The 19,990-nt window shown below is 48.0% G+C and overlaps 2 protein-coding genes across 2 annotated transcripts in view; both read left to right on the top strand.

The window, feature by feature from the left end:
- The window catches only part of LOC142574407 (glutathione S-transferase 4-like), a 41,210-nt gene that overhangs the window by 15,003 nt on the left and 6,217 nt on the right, over positions 1-19,990 (top strand). Inside the window, exons 2-4 of the mRNA XM_075683498.1 lie at positions 15,005-15,063; positions 17,816-17,957; positions 18,757-18,930. Of these exons, the coding sequence (XP_075539613.1) occupies positions 15,005-15,063; positions 17,816-17,957; positions 18,757-18,930 (375 nt within the window). The remainder of the gene's footprint in view (positions 1-15,004; positions 15,064-17,815; positions 17,958-18,756; positions 18,931-19,990) is intronic.
- LOC142573853 (uncharacterized) lies at positions 8,424-11,876 on the top strand. The gene is made up of 4 exons (XM_075683079.1): positions 8,424-8,727; positions 10,036-10,385; positions 10,549-10,676; positions 11,309-11,876. The coding sequence occupies exons 1-4, from the start codon at positions 8,424-8,426 to the stop codon at positions 11,874-11,876; spliced, it is 1,350 nt and encodes a 449-aa protein (XP_075539194.1).

The following is a 19,990-nucleotide window of genomic DNA, read 5'->3' as shown; positions in this document are numbered from 1 at the left end:
ACTTGTCATACCTAAACACCTCCGCTCAACCGTTCTAGAAGAGCTCCACGACGCACCAACGGCAGGACACATCGGCGTATCTCGAACATATGACCGTGTACGTCGCCGTTTTTTCTGGCCGGGCTTTGCCCATTCCGTACGACGTTACGTCGCCGCTTGTGAACTTTGCCAACGACGTAAGAAGCCTTCCAAGCCCCCAGGTGGTTACCTGCAGCCGCTCGACATCCCTGCCGAGCCCTTCCATCGTGTCGGCTTAGACCGCCCATTTCTGGAATCCACATCAGGAAACAAGTGGGTTGCAGTCGCGGCGGACTACGCGACCCGCTACGCCGTAACCCCTGCTCTTCCGACCAGTTGCGCAACTGATGTTGCGGACTTCCTTCTACATGATATCATTTTGATGCGTGGTGCTCTGCGTCAACTGCTTACAGACCGCGGCCACACCTTTTTGGCCAAAGTCATTGACGACATCATGCGTGCCTGCTCAATACAGAACAGATTTACTACCTCCTGCCACCCCCAAACGAACGGCCTCACTGAGCGTTTGAACCGCACCCTTACAGACATGCTATCCCAATACGTTTCAGACGACCACCGTGACTGGGACCAGGCTCTACCTTACATTACATTTGCGTATAACTCTTCCCGTCTCTAAACTGCTGGCTTTTCGCCTTTTTACGTCATGTATGGCCGTGAACCGACGCTACCACTGGACACTGTGCTTCCGTCCACCACAGCTTCAAATAGCGATTATGCCCGGGATGCAATCGCCCATGCTGACCATGCTCGTCAACTTGCGCGCGCTCGTCTACAAGTGTCTCAAGACAAGCAGAAGCAACGCTACGACCTCCCTCACCGTGATGTCCGTTTTGTGCCCGGCACCCTCGTGTTGCTTTGGTCACCATCGCGTAAAGTTGGCCCTTATGAAAAACTGCTTTCCTGCTACACAGGCCCATATCGCGTGCTTCGCCATGTAACCGATGTCACCTACGAAATTGCTCTAGCCACGCCCACTACGTCCTCCGCTGTGACAACCAGTGACATTGTCCACGTCGCCCGACTCAAACCCTACAACTCTCGACGCGCCTTGGATATTTAACAGCACCGTGACGGCGCTTTTGCCGCCGGGGGGTGGTATTACGATATCATCGAGCGATGCTCAAGGGACGAGCCGCCGCGAGAACGACGACGAAGTGGGTCTGTGCCCTTGGCGCGGGCGAGTGTCGGCCTGGTGATCTGGCTCCAGTGTAAATACCGTGTATATAGCCTCTTTCATCTGTGTTTTCCCACACGTAACAATATATATTAGAAATAGTATAGGGCCTAAGACACTGACCTGGGGAACACCAGACGATACCTCAGAGAGGGATGACGAGCAATCATTTATACAAGTGAACTGTTTGCGAAATGAAAAAAAAAATTATAATCCCTGATAGTGTTAAAGAATCGACGTTTAACGAGGAGAGTTTGGAAATTAAACAAAAATATGGTACGCGATCAAAGGCCTTTGAAAAGTCAATGAAAACACAATGCGCCTGATGATCATCGTTCATATTAGATAAAACTACATGAGTAAATTCCAAAAGTTGCGTATCGCAGGATAGCCCTTTTCTAAAACCATGATGCTGAGCGTAAAAGAATCTGTTTTCTTCAAGATGCTGCGCGACATTTGATGCAATGATATGTTTTAGTATCTTACATGCAATACTTGTTAGAGGTATGGACCGGTAGATACTGATATTATTCTTGTCGCCATATTTGAGCACTGGAATGACTTTGCCAATTTTCCAATCGAATGGAAGTTCGCCTGTCGAATGAGACTGCTGAAAAATGTGTCAGAGTATTAAGCTGCTTGAGGCTATCGTGAGTTAAAGAATTTCGGCGTTAATTCCGCCAGCACTAGGGCTAGTGGACATTTTAATGTTGCTGATTAAAGACGTGATGCCTTCAACGGTTAGTTTGATACAGGTCATATATCTGTAGCCAATTTCAGCGGTGGGATGATGACTAGAATGATCTTTGTAGGTGAGCACTGAAGTGAAATAATTTTTAAAAATGGTAGCACTTTTTTCGTCAGAAATTAAAATTCCGCCGTCATCCTGTAGAGCTATACGGGCCTTCGTGTAATGTGGGGAGATTGTGCGCCAGAATTTTTTCGGGTTTTATGTATAAGAGATTGAAGGTCATGGGATAAAATTGATGTTTCGCTTTACGAATGGCGTGGCAGTATTGTTTTTCACGGCACTTTTGCTTCAATGCCAACGAGGCGGAGCTCGAGTTTTGCGCTGCTTTGAACAAGCGCTTCTTTTTATTCTTTAGTTCGTGCAGTCATCTATGTTACCACGGTTTGTATATGCTAACCCGGAATGAAATTTGAGGTATGTGATCATGAATTCGTTTCAGAAGCTTTTCTTTAAACAATGTTCAGTTTCCATTCACTGTTCTGGAAGAGAAAGTAGGAACGAATGAAGAGGATAATTCTTGAAGACCAATGTTATTGGCATTCCAATTAGCTTTTTATAGTTGAAGGTGGATGCAAGGTGCCGTGCATGTGATGGTATGTTGACTGTTAAATTAAGGAGTTGAATGCCTCGCTAGTAGAAATGGCACTTAAGGTCTCGGGGCTTGACGTCAAAACAAGGTCAAGAATATTTGTTTCACGGGTTGGTGGGTTGGTTTGCTAACTGCGTGAGCGAGGAATCCAAAGTTAGATGAATTCTTTGCAGCAGCGAGAGCTAGATGTCAGGTTCGACCAGTCAATATCCAGATAGTTGAAGTCGCCCATCAAAAGTATATTAGCTTCTTTTGGAATTTTGACACTAATGGCCCTGAGGTTATCGTGCAAATGAGAGATGAAGAAATCGGAGTTTTCTGGAGGTGTGCAACCAATACCTACTAATAAATTAGCTGACGGCGACTAAATGCAGATCCAGAATTTTTCTGAAGCACTGGGTACGTTAACAAGACGGGGAGCTATACGCTTTCTGATGGCTATTAGGACACCGCCTCCTCTTTTGTGCTCTCTATCTTTGCGGTAGATGACGTAGTCGTTATCACCAGGCAGATCTTCAGGGTCAGTAATATTAGGGTTTAGCCACGTTTATGTGAGTGCTAATATATCACAACCACAATTATCAAGGTATGAGCTTAGTTGAGTGCGTTTTGACAGTATACTACGGATGTTAGTGCGTGAAAAACATAATCGTGATGATACATGTTTACTATGTGCAGAGTTGAAATCTTTGTTTGTGCTAGCTGCCTCCTTAAGAATGAGCTATCTTGAAGATCGAACAATCTCCCCTGATAACGCATCAAACACGTAGGTAATATCGCCTACTCGCAGTTTGTCTACGTTTAGATTATAAGTCCCAGTCCGAGAATTAGTGTACTCAAGCAGGTTTGTTGTAGCTACCAGAGTTTTGAATGAAAAATGTTCACGTACAGCGTAAGCAGTGCCCTTGAATTCTTGCCCCTTTTCCAAAATGCGCTGTTTGTCCTTAAATAGCACGAATTTCAAAATGATAGGCCTGCATTTATTTTCGCGGTACTTCCCGAGACGGTGTGCACGCTCTGTTTGAGACGCTTCGATAGCTACTCCCATGGTTTCCGTCCATAACTTTATTATTTTTTTCCTCTGCAGATACCCATGTTTCGTCAGTGGCATCAGGTAGGCAGAAGAAAAGCATATTAGAGCAGCGGAGGCGATTTTCGGCATCGTCGCAGCACGATTCAATCGACTTCAGTTTGTCGGAAATGCCGAGAACAGCTTCGGGCATCTCGACGGGCGAAACCTTGCTATTTTTTTGAGCAGCAGAGTTGACCTCTAGCATGCGAATTCGAGCCGATAGTTGTCTCAGCTCCACGTCAATGGGCACCTGCCAACTTCTTAAGCACGAAGTTCATTACAAATATCGCCCTGGCCTGACTCAATTCTTTGGACAGTATGCAAGACATTTGTCAGGACCTATTCATTATCAGGCCCAGGATTCGACTCAACCACCCCCGACAGAAGCAACAAAATTCCACAAAAGAACTATTTCATAAGCTTTTGCAGCTTTTACAAGTAACATACCACTCACTTGGGCACAACACTACGACAAGAAAATGGTTGTCGGTTTTTACGCGGCTATATAGCAGTCAAGGTAACCAACCTGGAATCGGTGAGCTCTCCATTGCAGACTTGGTGCTTTGCCTCAGTAGGGCACGATGAAGTGGCGGTAGATATTGTGGCGTTCCTTCGTGATAGCTTCGTCACGTGCAGACCAACCCAGTCACCAGCAGACGTGGCGGCAGCATTCCAGACGTGGCCGCTGTGTCCAATTTTCGGGCCGGTCGATCCAAGTAAGGCACTGCTGCGGTTCCGTGGATTGTGCGTCCGGTGTCGCGGTCAAGAAAAGGGCCAGCTGGAAGAACAACATCGCTGAGCTGTCCATTCAAGACGTGGTGCTCTGCCCCCTTCCGCCTAATTCGACTAATTCACCGCCAAGTTGAAGAAAGTCAAGACTGCATAGGACGGCCCTCAAATTCGAACAACTGGAGGACGCCTGATAGCGGTGACTAGAATCTACACTACAGGAATTAAAGTTAATGACCGGACCTACCCTGTGACATTCGCTGTCCTCCAACAATGCTCGCGAGACGTAATTCTCGGCCTGAACTTACGGAGCTAATACGGCGCAATCATCGACCTGAAGTCGAAAGCAATAACACTATCCGAACATCAAGGCACCTTTGGAGAGCTCTCGCAGTCACAATGGCTTCAGCGGGCTCGAAGGTCAAGTCAGCATGCCAATTCGCTCACGTATCATCATCTCCGTAGGCACTAAAACACCGGGAGACGTAGAAGGCGCCATCTAGGGCGAGAAACATAAATTGGTAGACGCCGAAATTTTCGTCGCAAGAAGAATAGCTCGATTGGAAAGAGGATAAGCGAAAGTAATGCTGTCAAACTTCAGCCAGGAGTATACACACCTCTGAAAGGCACGATGGTCGCACGCATGGAGGAAATTGAGAAAACCAGCAATGCGTTTGTCCTCTCGGGTTCTGCCACATCTACCCCCGCGGCCATATTTCCGCCATATCTACCCCACGGCCATAGTTCCCGAACCAGTCTTTGACATGAATTCGAGTCTCGCCATGAGTACGCAGCAACAGCTCAAAAATCTCCTGCGACAATACAAATACTGCTTTTCGGTGTCATCGAGCATTCCACAAACACCAGTTGCTAAGCATCGCATAATAACCAAAGAATGCGCTCACTCACTATGTCAGAGGCCGTACCGAATTTCGGCGTGTGAACAAGAAGCCATAAAACAAGTCGATGAAGTGCTACGCGACGAAGCCATCCAGTCTTCAACGAGCCTGTGGGCGTCTCTTGTAGAATTGGTGAGGAAAGAGGACAGAAGCCTGTGTTTCTGCCTGGATTATTGTTGCCTGAACAAGATTACGAAGAAGGACGTGTACCCCCTCCCACGGATGCACGACGCATTGGACCAGCTCTGCAACGCGAAGTATTTCTCATCAATGGATCTCAAGACGGGCTACTGGCAAATAGAAGTCCATGAGAGGGAACAAACCTTCGTCACGCCGGACGGCCTCTACGGGTGCAAGGTAGTGCCATTCGGGCTGTGCTCGCCGCCTGGAACAGTCCAGCGCGTGATGGACAAGGTGTGAGCAGGGTTGAAGTGGCAGACATGTATCGTTTACTTGGATGACGTCATTGTCGTTGCCGGGCATTTAAACGATCACCTCAGGTGGCTTGGACAGTACTAAAGGTCATGAAGTCATCAGGGCTCCCTCAAGTGTAACTGCGTTTACGATAAGCTAATATTCTTTGGTCACGTTATCAGCAAATCAGAAGGTTGATCCGATCCGATGAAGACATCTGCCATCGCTGGCTTTCTACAGCCCGTCTACAAGAATGGAGTGTGCATATTCGTTGACCTGTGTATCCCTTATAGACGCTTCGTCAACCTTTTGACGCATTGCCAAACCATTGACATATCTTACAAAACCTGTTGTCGAGTGCAAGTGGCAAATTCCGCAAATCGAAGCATTCCAAGAGCTCAAACGATGCCTGTAGTCACCTCCAGTGTTCGCCCACTTCGATGAAAACACCGATACCGAAATCCACACAAGCTCAAATAGTCTAGCCTCGGCGCCGTCCTAGTCCAAATGAAGGATGAATTTGAAAGGGTCATTGCTTACGCATGTCGGTTGCTGTCGAAAGGAGAAACCAGTTATTCCACGATGGGAAAATAATATCTTGCCATCATTTGGGCTTACACGAAAGTGCACGCTTACCTATACGGGAGTCTTTTCAAATTCGTAACCGACGACCATTTCTTATGTTGGCTGGGAAACTTAAGGACCCTTCAAGGCAACTCGCAAGATGGAGTCCCAGGCTCAAGGAAAGGGACATCACCGTCATCCACAAGTCCGGACGGAAGCACTTTGATGCTGACTGCCTACGGCGTGCCCCCATTTCCGACGTCAAGATCTGGCAATAAGTGAATCGTTGTGGTTACCAACTACGTTACCCGTTACACTGAAACAAAAGCCCTACAAAAGTACCACGGCCAAAGACATCATATTACAAAATAGTGTCCCTGAAGTCCTGATCACCGACAGAGGAGCAGCTTTTACGGCGCAGCTTACTCAAACCATCCTGCAATACAGCCAGACAAACCACCGGAGGAGAACCGCCTAGCCTATCCCCCGCAGACAAATGGTCTTACAGAGCCCCGCAATAAGACCCTCGCTTACACGATATGCATGTACGTGGACGTCGAACAAGAGACCAGAGATCCCGTCCTTCCGTGCGTAACTTTCGTTTTGAACACGGCAGTGCAAGAAAGAACGCAGACCACGCCGTTCAAGCTCTTTTACGGAAGGAACGCGACGACGACTCTTAGCGCCGTGTTGCCACACGTTATTGACGAAGAGATGTCTCGATGTAGCCGCCTATCTGCAGAGCGCCGAAGAAGCACGACAACTCGTCCACCGTTGTGCGTCAAGGGCCAGTAAAATACGGACAACATAATCTTTGACAACACTATGTGGAATACCAGCCCGGTGAATGTGTTTGGTTTTGACCCCGATACGCGAAAGAGAACTTAATGGGAAACTTTTGCGACACTGTTTCGGGCCCTACAAGATCTCCAGATTTATTGGTGCACTTGAATATGAAGTCGTGCCAGACGGCATTTCGCAATCACAGCGGCGTCGCACATGACCCGAGGTCCTCCACATGGTGCACTTGAGCCTTTCTACGCCCGCTGACAAACTTCAGTGACTGTTTTTTTGTTGCTTTAACCGCTGCGGTTGCTTAGTGGCTATGCTGTTAGGCTGCTAATTACGAAATCGCGGGATCGAATCCAAGCCACGGCGGCCGCATTTCGATGGGGGCGAAATGCGAAGACACTTGTGTACTTAGATTTAGGTGCACGTTAAACAATCCCAGGTGGTCCAAATTTCTAGAGTCATCCGCTACGGCGTGCCTCATGATCAGATGGTGGTTTTGGCACGTAAAACCCCATAATTTAATTTTTTTCATTGATGTTTTTTCTTTACTACAGGTACTTTTGTTTGTCGCTTTTGTGTTTGCAGCTTTGGGACGATGCCCTTTTAGAGGGCACTGACAGGTGTACTGAATTATCTTTCTCAAGTGAACGCTTTTCGCCGGCTAACAAAGGTTAAACTTTATCGCTTGGTGCAGGACGCGCCTGCATGTATTGGAAGTTTCTTGAATGTAGTCGATGGTTCTATCCGCTGCCTGTTGCAGTAGAACCTCGTGTAATCTGATTGTAAGCCCGACGCGAATTGTGTAGTGCTTTCTGGAAGGTACGCGGGAATCAGCTATTACGCTGGAACCTTCAACGATATATGCATACAAGCCGACGCGTTTGACCCGCTGATCGGATTTTCGACGATCGCCGATCGTGCTCGCCGTTATCATTGCGCATTGAATGTCACTTGTTTTTCTGGGCACATGTAGGTTCGCCCTATGAACATCTCATTGCTACAAACTTTTGCTATTGTCTGCTTCTCCACCGTCACTACATCGTGAGAATATTTAAAGGTATAATATATATACATTGTGTTTCGGTACATAAATGATTACATTGCAAAACTAATATTCAAATGTTGTTCTGCAAGTTTTGTGGCTCTTGAATATGTCGTGCTTGTAGTGTTATCAGGCACGCGTGATGTAACGTTATCAAGCCCGCGTGCTGATGTATAGCATAAGTAAGACAGATTACACGTGTCGCACTCTTGCTATCATGTCCAGTCATGTGACCCTTTTCTGTTTCGTTATAAAACTAGCAACACCAAGCAATAAAGCGTTCTTTGATCTGCCACTACCCGCCGGCTACGTTCCGTCACTTCAGTGGCGACGAGGATGGGATAGGACTGGCTGCACGATGACAGCCAGGCCCCCTGAGTTCGACGACACGACCAGTAGCTGGAACACTTACCGAGTCCGTTTGGAGGCCTTTTTTGAGGGCCACAGCATCAAAGATCCAGGGAAACAGCGTGCGCTTCTTGTGTCAGCACTAAGTGACAACGTGGTTCGCGTACTTCAAGGCCAGTGCCAGTCAGAATCTGTGAACCACCTGAGCTATGAGGCCGTCGTACAGCACCTGGACAACCACTTCGATCCCCAAGTCAATGAGATAGCAGCGAGCTATGCTTTTTTTCACGCGGAACCAAGCAGAAGGCGAAAAGGTACGGGACTACATAACCAACCTGAGACGTCTTGCAAAAGATTGCAGTTTCGATAAGTTTTTGGATCGCATGTTGCAGGATCGGATTGTCTGCGGAATCCATGACGAACAAGCTCGACGACACATGTTGTCTCAGAAGAAGTTGACTTTGGCGGAGGCAGAAGCTTTCGCTCTAGCAGCGGAAACCACAGAAGCAAATGTCCGGGCAATGCAAGACAGGAGCTTCAACGATAACGGTGCTGCGAACTTCATACGGAAGCGTAGGATAAATCCGCAGAAGTCCGGACGTGGGCTTGGATCCATGACCGAGGCTACTCAATGCCGGAGATGTGGCTCGAACCATGTTTCGGAAGTGTGCAGACACAAGAAAGCGACGTGCTACAAGTGCGGCAGGAAGGGACACCTGGCAAGGATGTGCTCTAGTGGTCGCGCTAACCCCCCAGGAACGTACGCTGTGAAAGAGCTAGACAGCAGTGACGAAAGTGGAGAAGAAATGCTCTACGCTTTGGTGCTCACAGCTACAGTAGTAACGAGTCCGCACGGCCATTCGAAAGGGATTTCATCTGGGAAGGCCGGAAACTGTGCATGTTGGTGGATACAGGATCCGCTATCAGCGTAATTCCAAGGACGGTATTCGAAAACCATCGCGAATGGTTGCCGACACTGGAGAAGACTTCACTGCGGCTGACATGCTTCCTGGGGTCTCTGCCGGTCCTTGGCCGAGTGGCCATGAAAGTCGAATGCGATAATACGCAAGTAGACAGCTCGCTGGTGCTAGTGGATTGCGACGGGCCTCTGTTGTGCGGCCGAAACACCATCCAAGCCTTCCGGAATGCTGGCATGGCGCTACTGGAAGAATGCGCGCCGCAGAGCGTAAATGTGGTTCACTGCGACGCAGCGACAGCGAAACTTTTGGCCAAATTTCCAGAAATTTTCGAGGAGAAGTTGGGGTGTTGCAAGGGGCCGCCCGTGAAACTACACAAAAAGGAGGCCGCTGTATCACGCTTTCTCAAGGCTCGACCAGTGCCGTACGCGCTTCGGGAAATGGTGTCTGCAGAAATTGACCGCCATGTACAGGAGGGAGTGCTTTCACTAGTGAGAGTTTCCGAGTGGGCTACGCCCTTCGTGCCCGTAGTGAAGCAAAACGGTGATATTAGACTGTGTGGCGACTTCAAACTAACCGTTAATCAGGCGGCACATCTGGAAGAGTAGCCATTGCCGAAAATTGAGGACATCTTCGTACGAGGGGGAGTTGTTCAGCACTTTGGATTTGCGGCATGCGTATAATCAACTTCCACTGGACGACGAGGCACGAGAAATGGCCGTGTTGAACACACACACAAAGGTTCGTTTGCATACAACCGCCTCGCGTCCGGCATTGCATCGGCTCCGGCTTTGTTCCAGCGCCGCCTCGAATCCGTTCGGCAAGGCCTCTCTCGCGTCAAGGTGTACTTGGATGACATCATTATAGCCGAAAAGCAGAACTCAATTCTCCGGCATGTCCTCGGGCGGCCGCGCGACAATGGACTCAAGTTGAACCGTGACAAATGCAGGTTCCTCGAGAAGCAAGTTTCGTTCTTGGGCCACAAGATCGACGCAACTGGCCTACACCCTCCTGAGAATATGGAAGCCATCACCGACGCACCAAGACCGGAGACGGTAAGCCAGCTAAAATCCTTTTTGGGATTGCTCAACGCAGACGCTCAACTCAGACGCTCTCAGTCGCCTACCAATGCCGTGCTTAGGTGACCGAGGAGGGCAAGAACCCATGGAATACGTACTTTATATGCGGAGCCTAAATTGCATGACCCTTTCCGCTCAGCAATTAGCGGGCCTGAGCCGATCGGACGATACGCTTCATCAGATCAGGGGGTGGATCACACATGGCTGGCCGCGGCAGTTATCGGTAGCACAGCAACACCTGATGCCGTACTTTTCTCGCCGTAACGAGCTCACGGCCTGTCAGGATCTGCTTTACTGGTGCCATCGAGTAGTGCTGCCAGAGGCGGCGCGACGGTGCATGCTAAAAGAACTGCACGAAAGTTACCCCGGTATCAGTGCCATGAAGCGCGAGCGTTATTTTGGTATCCTGGACTAGATAGGGACATGGAAGTGTTGGCTAAAAGCTGCCTTCAGTGTATACAATGTTGGCCCATGCCGGCTGCTGAAGTTCCGTCTCCATGGCCGGCGAGCAACAAACCATGGTACAGGTTGCATATGAACTTCGCGGGCCCCATCAGTGGCTGCCAAGTTTTAGTGTTGGTGGATGCCGAGACGAAGTGGATTGAGGCCATACCTTTGAAGACCGGCACAGCGGAGACAAGCATTCAAGTACTTCAAGGTGTTTTCGCATGTTTTGGCCTGCCCTACTGCTTAGTATCCGATAACGGACCACAGTTTTCAAGTGCCACAATGTCCAGTTTCTTGAAGGAAAGCCAAGTGAACCACATCAGAACAGCCCCATACCATCCTCAGTCAAATGGGTTGGCGGAATGGGCTGTACGGACAGTAAAGGAAGGCCTTCGAAAGAATCCGGCAGGTACATTGCAGGAGCGACTAATCAAGTTTTTATTTCGTTATAGAACGACACCATTGGAAGGAGGAAAATCGCCCGCAGAACTGCTGTTGGGCTTCCGTCCCCGAACCAGGCTGACAGCTTCACTGACAAAGGTGACAGAAAATGATGGTTCCGGCGAACCTGTTCAAGGAGCAGCAAAAGAACCAACACGATATCAACCTGGCAGTCAAGTATGGTCACGCCAGTTTCAGTCTGCTCGGAAGTGGATGCCGGCGACAGTAGTGTCCAGGACGGGAGTACGCATGGTTACACTGGAAACACCGGAGGGACCGCAGCGGCGCCACGTAGACCAACTCCGGCCACGGTTCTGCACAGGGTCGTCACCTAGCAAGCCGAGCGAAGTCCAGACCGGCGACGAAGCTCAGTGTAGTGCCGAGCAGGCCGCAGCTCATGATGGTTCGGACGCACGGGATGTCGGCTCTCAAGCCGCCGAAGACCAACAGTCACCACATCGTTCGACTCGCCTACGGAAGCCCCCAGATTGTCTCGCTTACTCCAGCTTAGGGGGAAGGGATGTAGCGTTATCAAGTACGCGTGATGTAACGTTATCAAGCCCGCGTGCTGATGTATAGCATAAGCAAGACAGATTACATGTGTCGCACTCTTGCTATCATGTCCAGTCACGTGACCCTTTTCTGTTATGAAACTTATGAAACTAACAACACCAAGCAATAAAGCGTTCTTTGATCTGCCGCTACCCGCCGGCTACGTTCCGTCGCTTTCCGTGCTGCTTTTCACATGAACTAAACAAGTGTCACGCAGCCGAACGTAGCAGCAACCTACAAAGGAAACCCGCACGGGCTTGTTAGAATAAAAGCTTCACAGATGAGGAAAAATTCCTGGACGAATTTTTTCCTCAACTGCTAAGTTTTCACAGCGAAGCTCTTTATGGCTAAGTTCTGGCGAATCTCGTGTCTGTGGGCATAGGCCAGCAATTTTGACTCTTCTCCACCGCAGACGCCTCTTTTCCAAGGTTTGTATTCTCCTCGCCACGAGCGCAGTCTCTCCCCCGACATTGCACAATACCGCGGCGCGCGCTCTTCGGCCTGTGCGGCGCACTAAAGCGCGCACCGTGATTGGCGTAGCCGCGCTAAAATAAAACAGTCGTGTGTGTGACCGTTTTTGGTTCGCCGGAGACTCGGCCACGATCGGCGGCGTACGTTATGCGCAACAGCACGAAGCGGCCGCGGGTGCGGGAGTGCATGTCCTCCGAAGACGTGGAACAAGATACGGTGTGTGACTTATCGCGATCGAAACATTTACGGTGCATGTCTTCGAGAAGATTAGGCCCGCCGACCATACATCCATCGTCACCGTGGGAGATTTCAATGTCGATGAGACCAGACGGGGCGTGGATACCTGTACGTTGGAGCGCTTTGGCCTCAAGTGTTTCACCGATGCCACCGTACTCACCCCTCGTCACCGATCGCGCATTGACGCAACCTTCGGAAAGAACGTTAACACAGTGAAGGCGCAACCACTTGCCGTGTATCACAATGATCGCAAGGCTGTGATTACAATGGTCATGGCACCCGGGATCTTTAAGTATCTCTTTGTTCGCCCAATACTAAACTAATAATAGTGAAATTCAACTTTGCAAATCCCGAACATACGGAAACCTCAACATAGCAAAACCAACCATAGCGCCAGCTTCGCTGGACTTCTCTCTTCACAGAATGGGAGGACTCTGAGTTTCCCTTCCGAGAAGCCAGCACGTGTTTCCTTTGCAGATTCCTCAGAACTGATGCGCCAGTTACCATAGTGAAAAAGTATTTGACCAGCCATTATAGGCATATTTCATACACGCTAACATAATTTTACCAATATTTTATTCTCATCTGGATGTCAATGCATGTAAATACATCCAAAACAATGTAAATTATAGTTTCGTCCAATAGAGGTAAAATACCACCAATAACTTCGAAGACAGCGATAACAATTACAGAAGCTCGAGAATACAAATATCCCGGTTTAACGTTAGATCCATCCCTTTGTTACAGGGCTCATATAGCAAATGTTTGCAGCCACCTCAGTCACACATGTTTTACTTCGTATCAGGTGCTTCGGCGTTTCCCCACATGTACAGTGCGAATGATTTATTTTCGTATTTTGCATAGTCATTTAACGTCTTGTATTGAGACATGGGAGCATACGTATTCATCTTACGTAGATCCGATGATCAAGATTGGGAAAAGAGCGCTCTGAATTATGTCCTTCTCTGGTTATACGGAATACACAGAACTAATATGAAAAAAAATTATTATTATGGTGTTCCTCATAGTTAGGAACTTCAAAACAGCGTGCTCAGTTCATGCCACACGTTTCGACAATAATCCCCTTCCAAGTACCATTTTCTAAGGCCACACAGACACAATAACACAATAACAGAAATTTTAAAGGACCACCTGTTACCAACTTGTAGGCAAGGCGCAGAGAAGCCTACATTGGAACAAAAATACGGAATAACCTTTTGAAGACGATAAAAGATAGTCCAAGATTTTCGTAAGTTCTTAAACAAGTTATATTTCATAATGAGTGTGTTTCAATAGTGTAATGTTAACTAATTTTTGCTATTCTAGGTATTACTCTTGTGCTTTAACAATTTTATTGATATCGTGTTAACATTGCTATAGTTGGATAGAACTGAGGTCTGCAGTGAAGCCCCGCCTACGCCCTCATAACCGCGAGCTACTCTTCCTCCGCGAGGCTGCAAATAGTTTGGACTTCAAACTTTCTCTGTTACCTAAATAAGGCGGTAACCACAAAAATAAAATTATAAGCGCATTATTTTGTAGGTTTCCACTCGTCTATTATAGTGCAATGATGAAAGAATAATTCTTTATTGAACTTAATGAAACGCATGCTTCGCTGCAACTATTTATTGTCAAATTTAACTTCCGTTGGCAGTGAACTTTCATCAGTAAAACGGGGTCAGCAGCGTAATGTACTCTGCCGCCGACTTTTGAAGAGTGAAAGGCTCAGACTTCATGCACTTTGTCCGTGTCTGTTGTACACCTCATAGCACCTGCCGATGAAAATACTTCAAGAACAGCAGAGGCTCCGGAGATATTAAATACGACGCCATTTTGAAATGGTCGCATTACGACGATTTTGTTTGCTACTGTGATTGGCTGGTGGAGTAACAATACCGTGCGGTCCGTGTGCCTTGGCTGCCAACTGCTGTTTCTTTAAGTTGTATCCTACTATAACAATACTATCACATTACCTGTTAAGTTGCAATGGTGTTCTTTATGAATTTGCATTGGCCCAGAACTAGCAGTATTGCTTAGGGCCTAGGAGATTTTCAGCAACGTTTTGTAACTATGTTTAGAGATGAACTGATAATCTGATGATGAGGAAACTTCATGCTTGCGTAGCGGCAAGGTTGAGACAGTAACAAATGAGGTAGAAATTTTAGAGCGAGTTGCCACACCGCTGTCACCCAGGCAACAGCGATTTGTCTAACTGTCCTCCAATAGAAGTAGATACAAACGAACTCTGTAAACGCGCCCTGTGGGCGTTAGCCCCTTTGTCCCTAATAATATAAGATCGACTCTACGACTTGTCTACATCGGAAAAAATGAGAAGCGCGCATGCCTTCAAGGCGAGTCACGACTCACGAATCCGGGGGCGAGTGCTTTTGCTGTGCTTTCGTAAATGGGACTGCACAAGAAACAAGCGGAATTTCTTTTGCTTTCAGCTGAACCCTTACCACAAGGCGCCGACCATAGACGACAATGGATTCATCCTGTACGAAAGGTGAGTCATGGGCGAGTCATGGGAATTTTTGGTATAAGTTATATCGTGCATTTTCTTTTGTAATCAGCAACTTTACTACACGTGCCACATATGAACGTTTGCGTATTTTCTATGCGCACACGATTAATTTGTACGATAAACTGAAGCCAAGCAAAGCAAGCACTTGCTTGTCTTTCTGATCCTAAGATGTGCCGGTTACTCTGTGCATGGTTACATGCCTCGCTCTCGATGCTCATAAAGATGCTCATGAACATTTTTTTTAGTGCTTCCTATTCGTGGCTACTTAGTTCCACCACGAACTCGGGTCATTTGTGTGTCGCTGCAGTGGTCGAGTTCTGTTACTGTGTTTTTAGGTGCTTCACTTCCTCAGAATACATTACCTTAGCATCATCTCGTTCTACAACTGTTCGTACCCACATGATTCCGGTAACTTCGCAGTTGGTTCTACTGTCAGAGTACTTTGCACTGTCCCTGTGAACTCTTCGTGGGCACACGCTCGCTGTGCCACTTGCGTTGCTGCCAACAGCGCGCAGTTGACGTTGCCATGCCCGCACGTATTATCATTTTCTACATGGAGCGTGGCGCAGGTGATCGCATTCTCGACGCCTTTACAAATATGAGCGAGTGAATAAGAAAGCCCTGTCAAAGTTCATATGCTTCATGACAACCTTGGTTGATCTTGTCGCTCCACGGCGAAGCACATACAGACAGTAGTCACACCGATTTCACACGTTCAATGCTACGCTATCTACGAGGGTGAGCGCACGGTATTTGATGTTGACTTCCATGTCACCGGTCTAAAATGGATCTGAAATGAACGTTAGGAGCAGCGCAAAGGCAGGAAGCGTCTTACGTTTTCTTTCTGATGAAGAATTTCCGGTGGCCTTCTAAGTGCGCGCAGGTCTCCGCAGACGCAGGATCTGATGGTGCAGTGGCTTGAGCGTTGCGCTTCCTAGTCTGAGGGTTTGAATGCTGGCCGCGACGGCCGCACTTAGGTGGGGCCGAAATGAAAAAAAAAAAAACACCCGAGTGCCGTGCATTGCGGGCCTGTTAAAGAACCCAAGGAGTTGAAATTAATCCAGAGTCCCCCACTTGCGTGCACCTTAATCATATGGCGGTTTTGGCACGTAAAACCCCAGACTGTAATTTTCCTGCGCACACTGCCAGGCATGCTAAGCGCTACACGAGAAAATTAGTTTCGGCCGGTGGTAAAGAAAGCAATTGTCTTCGCACTACGGTGGAACACATGGCGTGCGTTGGAGTCTCATTTAGAATGACTTTCGCTTAATTCAGAATGTCTATCTGTGGATTGCAGATTTCACCTGTGAAGCTGCTCCGTTGAATCAGGGCAGTGTTACCGGGTTTAAAATAACATAGCATCCACTATAGCTTCATAAACTTAGCACTGCCGTTAGTGTGGATACCCTTTAATCGGCAATCAAAAGGAACGAAAACACGCTTTTTTACGGCGAGTTTTGTGGATCGTAGAGCCCTATTTCAGAACAGCGTATGAGGAAATAAATGATAATGTATTGTTGGACAACGGGCTGAGCTTCATGCGTAGAATAAACTCAATAAAATGAAGCCAGCTTTACATTATGCTGATCACGCTGCTGGGAGGAAGGTCCCTACTTAGCTTGAGCTGCTTCATTTATGGATGAAGTACCAAAAGGTGACCTCAATGAAAAGTTGCATGCCAAAAGACACGGGGTTATCGTACAGATAGCTTATTTATTTAGATGAAAGTTTCATCCTTGCACTGGTTACAGTGTACCGTGCCTAATGCTTAGAGTTCACAAATAAAAAAATCGAAGTTTCTCCCGAAAGGCAAAGCACCGATTGCGATAGCATTTTAGTAGATAGCTATACGAAGTAAGGATAGTAGATTTATCGACCGTATAAACTTGTGAACATTCGCTTACTAACTAAATTAACAAAGATATAATATGTAAGCGCGACTGAACGAAGGCGTATACAGAATCGGACATACAGAGACAGCGGTGTCTCTCTGTGTCTGTTTTTTTTTTCTACTTTGTCGTCCAGTCGCGCTTACACATTCTATCATGGATTCGAACGAACTAGCCCGCTAACGTGTTCTAAGTTAACAAGCACGGTGTCACGCGCGCACAGGTAAACGTGAACACATCTCGCTCGATGAGCGCGAAAACTCGCTGTCAGAATCCTGGAATGAGGAATCGCGGAAGCAGCAGCGATCAAATTGACCTTCTTGTATCTCTCACTTCAATGCGAAAGAAACGTCGAAAGCACAGCGTTTACGAAGATACCGGCACTACGCGCACCCTGCAAAAATCGCAGATCGCTTTGAAGATGAGGCCCGTGCGGACGCGCACTTCGCCACTTCGCAGAAGTGGCGAAGCCCCGTGCCTCGCGCGCGACAGGAGACGGCGCGCTTCCGGCCTAGTTTAAGGGGCCTTATCCGGTGCGCCTTCCTCACTCGCACACACGCGAATGAGCCGCGTTCACCGGCTCACCCTCGCACGCTTTCCCTCGCACATACAGTGTACGGCGCTCGGCGAAGATTTCATCGTCCTTGGACTTTATACGAACCTCATGGCGACGCCGACGGCAGAAATGCGCTCGGAGTGTTCGTATAATTGCCATCGAAATAAGAAGGTCTCGGAGAGTTGTTGAAATTGTTCGGATCACCCAGCCATTTCAACTCATCTTCCATGTTATATGCTTCAGGGCCACGCCCCACGTGTTGCATTTATATCGTTATTTAACAACGCAGCTCTGCGATCGCTTACTACCTGATCAACAAGTATGCACCGTCATCAACTCTGTGCCCATCATGCCCCAAGCTTCGAGCACAGGTGGACCAAGTGCTGGCAACCGTGACCAGCACCATACAGCCCCACTACTTCGCTTTCTTCGTAAGTTCTTTTGATCTTTCGTGTGAATGACGTCACGTATTTATGTTGTTATAACTGAAATAGAAAATCAGCAGCAGATAGCCAAGAACAAAAGAAAAGACGGGTCGTTTTCTTGATGGTTGGAAACTTGTAAAATTTTGCTTTTACGCGGGACGGCATGTAGGCGTGACTCAGCACGCGAGGCAGCTATTGCTTCGTCCCAGAAACTGTGTCCTTGCAGACAGGTGTCCCACTACACGGGCCGACATGGCGCTGCCAGCATAGCGTCGCAGGCGGCGCACCTCGATGTTGCGCGAGATGAGCAAGTCGGCCTTTGCAGGTTCAAGTTTGATGTCCGTTGCCCCCAGCCCGCTCTACTCACCACCGTGTGCGAACGACACGGTTACGCTTGTACAACTAGCTGAACAAGCCGGCAAATGCAGCAGTTTGTGCGCTCATGCCTGCAGCAGAAGGTGCACACGCTGCCCCTGCTTCACTGCATAGCCGATTGAGCGGAACGTGACGGCGTGTCCACTTGCTGTGTTCGAAGGTCATGTTCGCACACTTTACTCCGTGCATGCCAAAATTTTGATGTTGTTACTAATGCTGTTCCGCTCCTGTTGCTTAGCCACGTGTGAAATCGTGTTAACGTGTAAATAATAAAGTGATTCTCCTCAAAGAATTGACTGTCGTCGTAACTGGCGCATGTGCGTCGATGAATTTTGTTCGTCCTCGTTTTTGTACAAGATGCATGGAGGATGGATAATAAAGGTTGACACCGTGTGCCAGACGCCGTATATCATCGTTTGTTTTCATGCAGAAGCCAAGGTTTTTCGACCTCAAGCATCCAACGCCAGAGGAATTCGCAGCTTTCGAAGAAAACGTCCTGGGTGGCCTGCAGAATCACGTGGGCAAGGACGGCGGCTACGCCGTAGGCGACTCGCTCACTCTAGCGGACCTCACATTGTTGGCGCACCTCACTCTGTGCCAGGAGGTGAGATTTCAACATGCACTGGCAGTGATGGTGTACATATAAAGGGCTCAGACTTTGGGCCGTATTAATGTGTGTTTATACTCCGTCGCCGGTGGTGTTTTTGTCAGCGTCATTCTCACGTTATAAGGACGTCGTCCCGAGGTCAACGATATTATTACCTATGCTGACTCCGAATGACAGACTTGAAAGTTTGTCATGCGACAGCGCTGTGCAATTCTCTGGAAAAATGAAGAACTTAAACAGCCAATTAAGAGCTGCGAGTCGACGGCGATTTTCTTTCAACTCGGTGAATTGTGACAAACATTTAACAATCCTCTACCTCTTGCTTACTAATGGAATAAATCCCATTTCGCATATTTCGCGGTCGAAAACCTTATTAACCACATTTGTCACTCGCACTAAACAACTGCTATCAGCAGACAAACCAGCTGTGGTTGCTTAGTGACTATGGTGTTGGGCGGCTGAGCACGAGGTCGTGAAATCCCGGCCACGGCGGCCGCATTTAAATGCGGGCGAAATGCGAAAACAGCCGTGTACTTAGATTTATGAGCACATTAAAGAACCCCGGGTAGTCCGAATTTCCGGAGTCCCCCACTACTGCATGCCTCATAAGGAGATCGTTGTTTTGGCACTTAAAACCCCTTAATTTAATTTTTTTAACAAGTTGTCACCGACATCAGCAAGGTTGGTTATGGGAGCAGCGATTGCAGCGCGGCTATGTCAGGAGGGAACACCCAATGGGAAATAAAAACACAAAAGCGTTGCTCAAGTAGAGCGAGACACAGTTTGATTCATTCAAAGAAAATAAATATCGAACCAATTTTATACAAGCATGGCGAGAAAAGAGAAGACAACTCGATTTTACTTTATACTTAAAATAAATCCCCTTTTCCAGTATGGTATGAATAACATTGTTTATGTCCTGAGGGATCAGTCTGGGACTGATGCGGGCCGCTCCCACGTCGGTACAGAGAGGCCGAGCCCCTCTGCCGTCACACGGGCCCTCTGGACAGCCCTGAGTTGGTCCGCCAGCACTTCACTGTGCAGCATATGCTGCCAC

The sequence above is a fragment of the Dermacentor variabilis genome, chromosome 3, assembly GCF_050947875.1.
Source record: "Dermacentor variabilis isolate Ectoservices chromosome 3, ASM5094787v1, whole genome shotgun sequence".
NCBI lineage: Eukaryota > Metazoa > Arthropoda > Arachnida > Ixodida > Ixodidae > Dermacentor > Dermacentor variabilis.
The sequence above is the reverse complement of the archived record's forward strand: the minus strand, read 5'-3'. Positions and strand labels throughout refer to the sequence as shown.

Coding starts and splice junctions, on each gene's coding strand:
- LOC142573853 (XM_075683079.1), top strand. CDS start 8,424: ATGACAGCCAGGCCCCCTGAGTTCGACGACACGACCAGTAGCTGGAAC. Junction 8,728..10,035: donor ACCAAGCAGAAGGCGAAAAG/GTACGGGACTAC, acceptor CTGGACGACGAG/GCACGAGAAATGGCCGTGTT. Junction 10,677..11,308: donor TACTTTTCTCGCCGTAACGA/GCTCACGGCCTG, acceptor ATTTCGTTATAG/AACGACACCATTGGAAGGAG.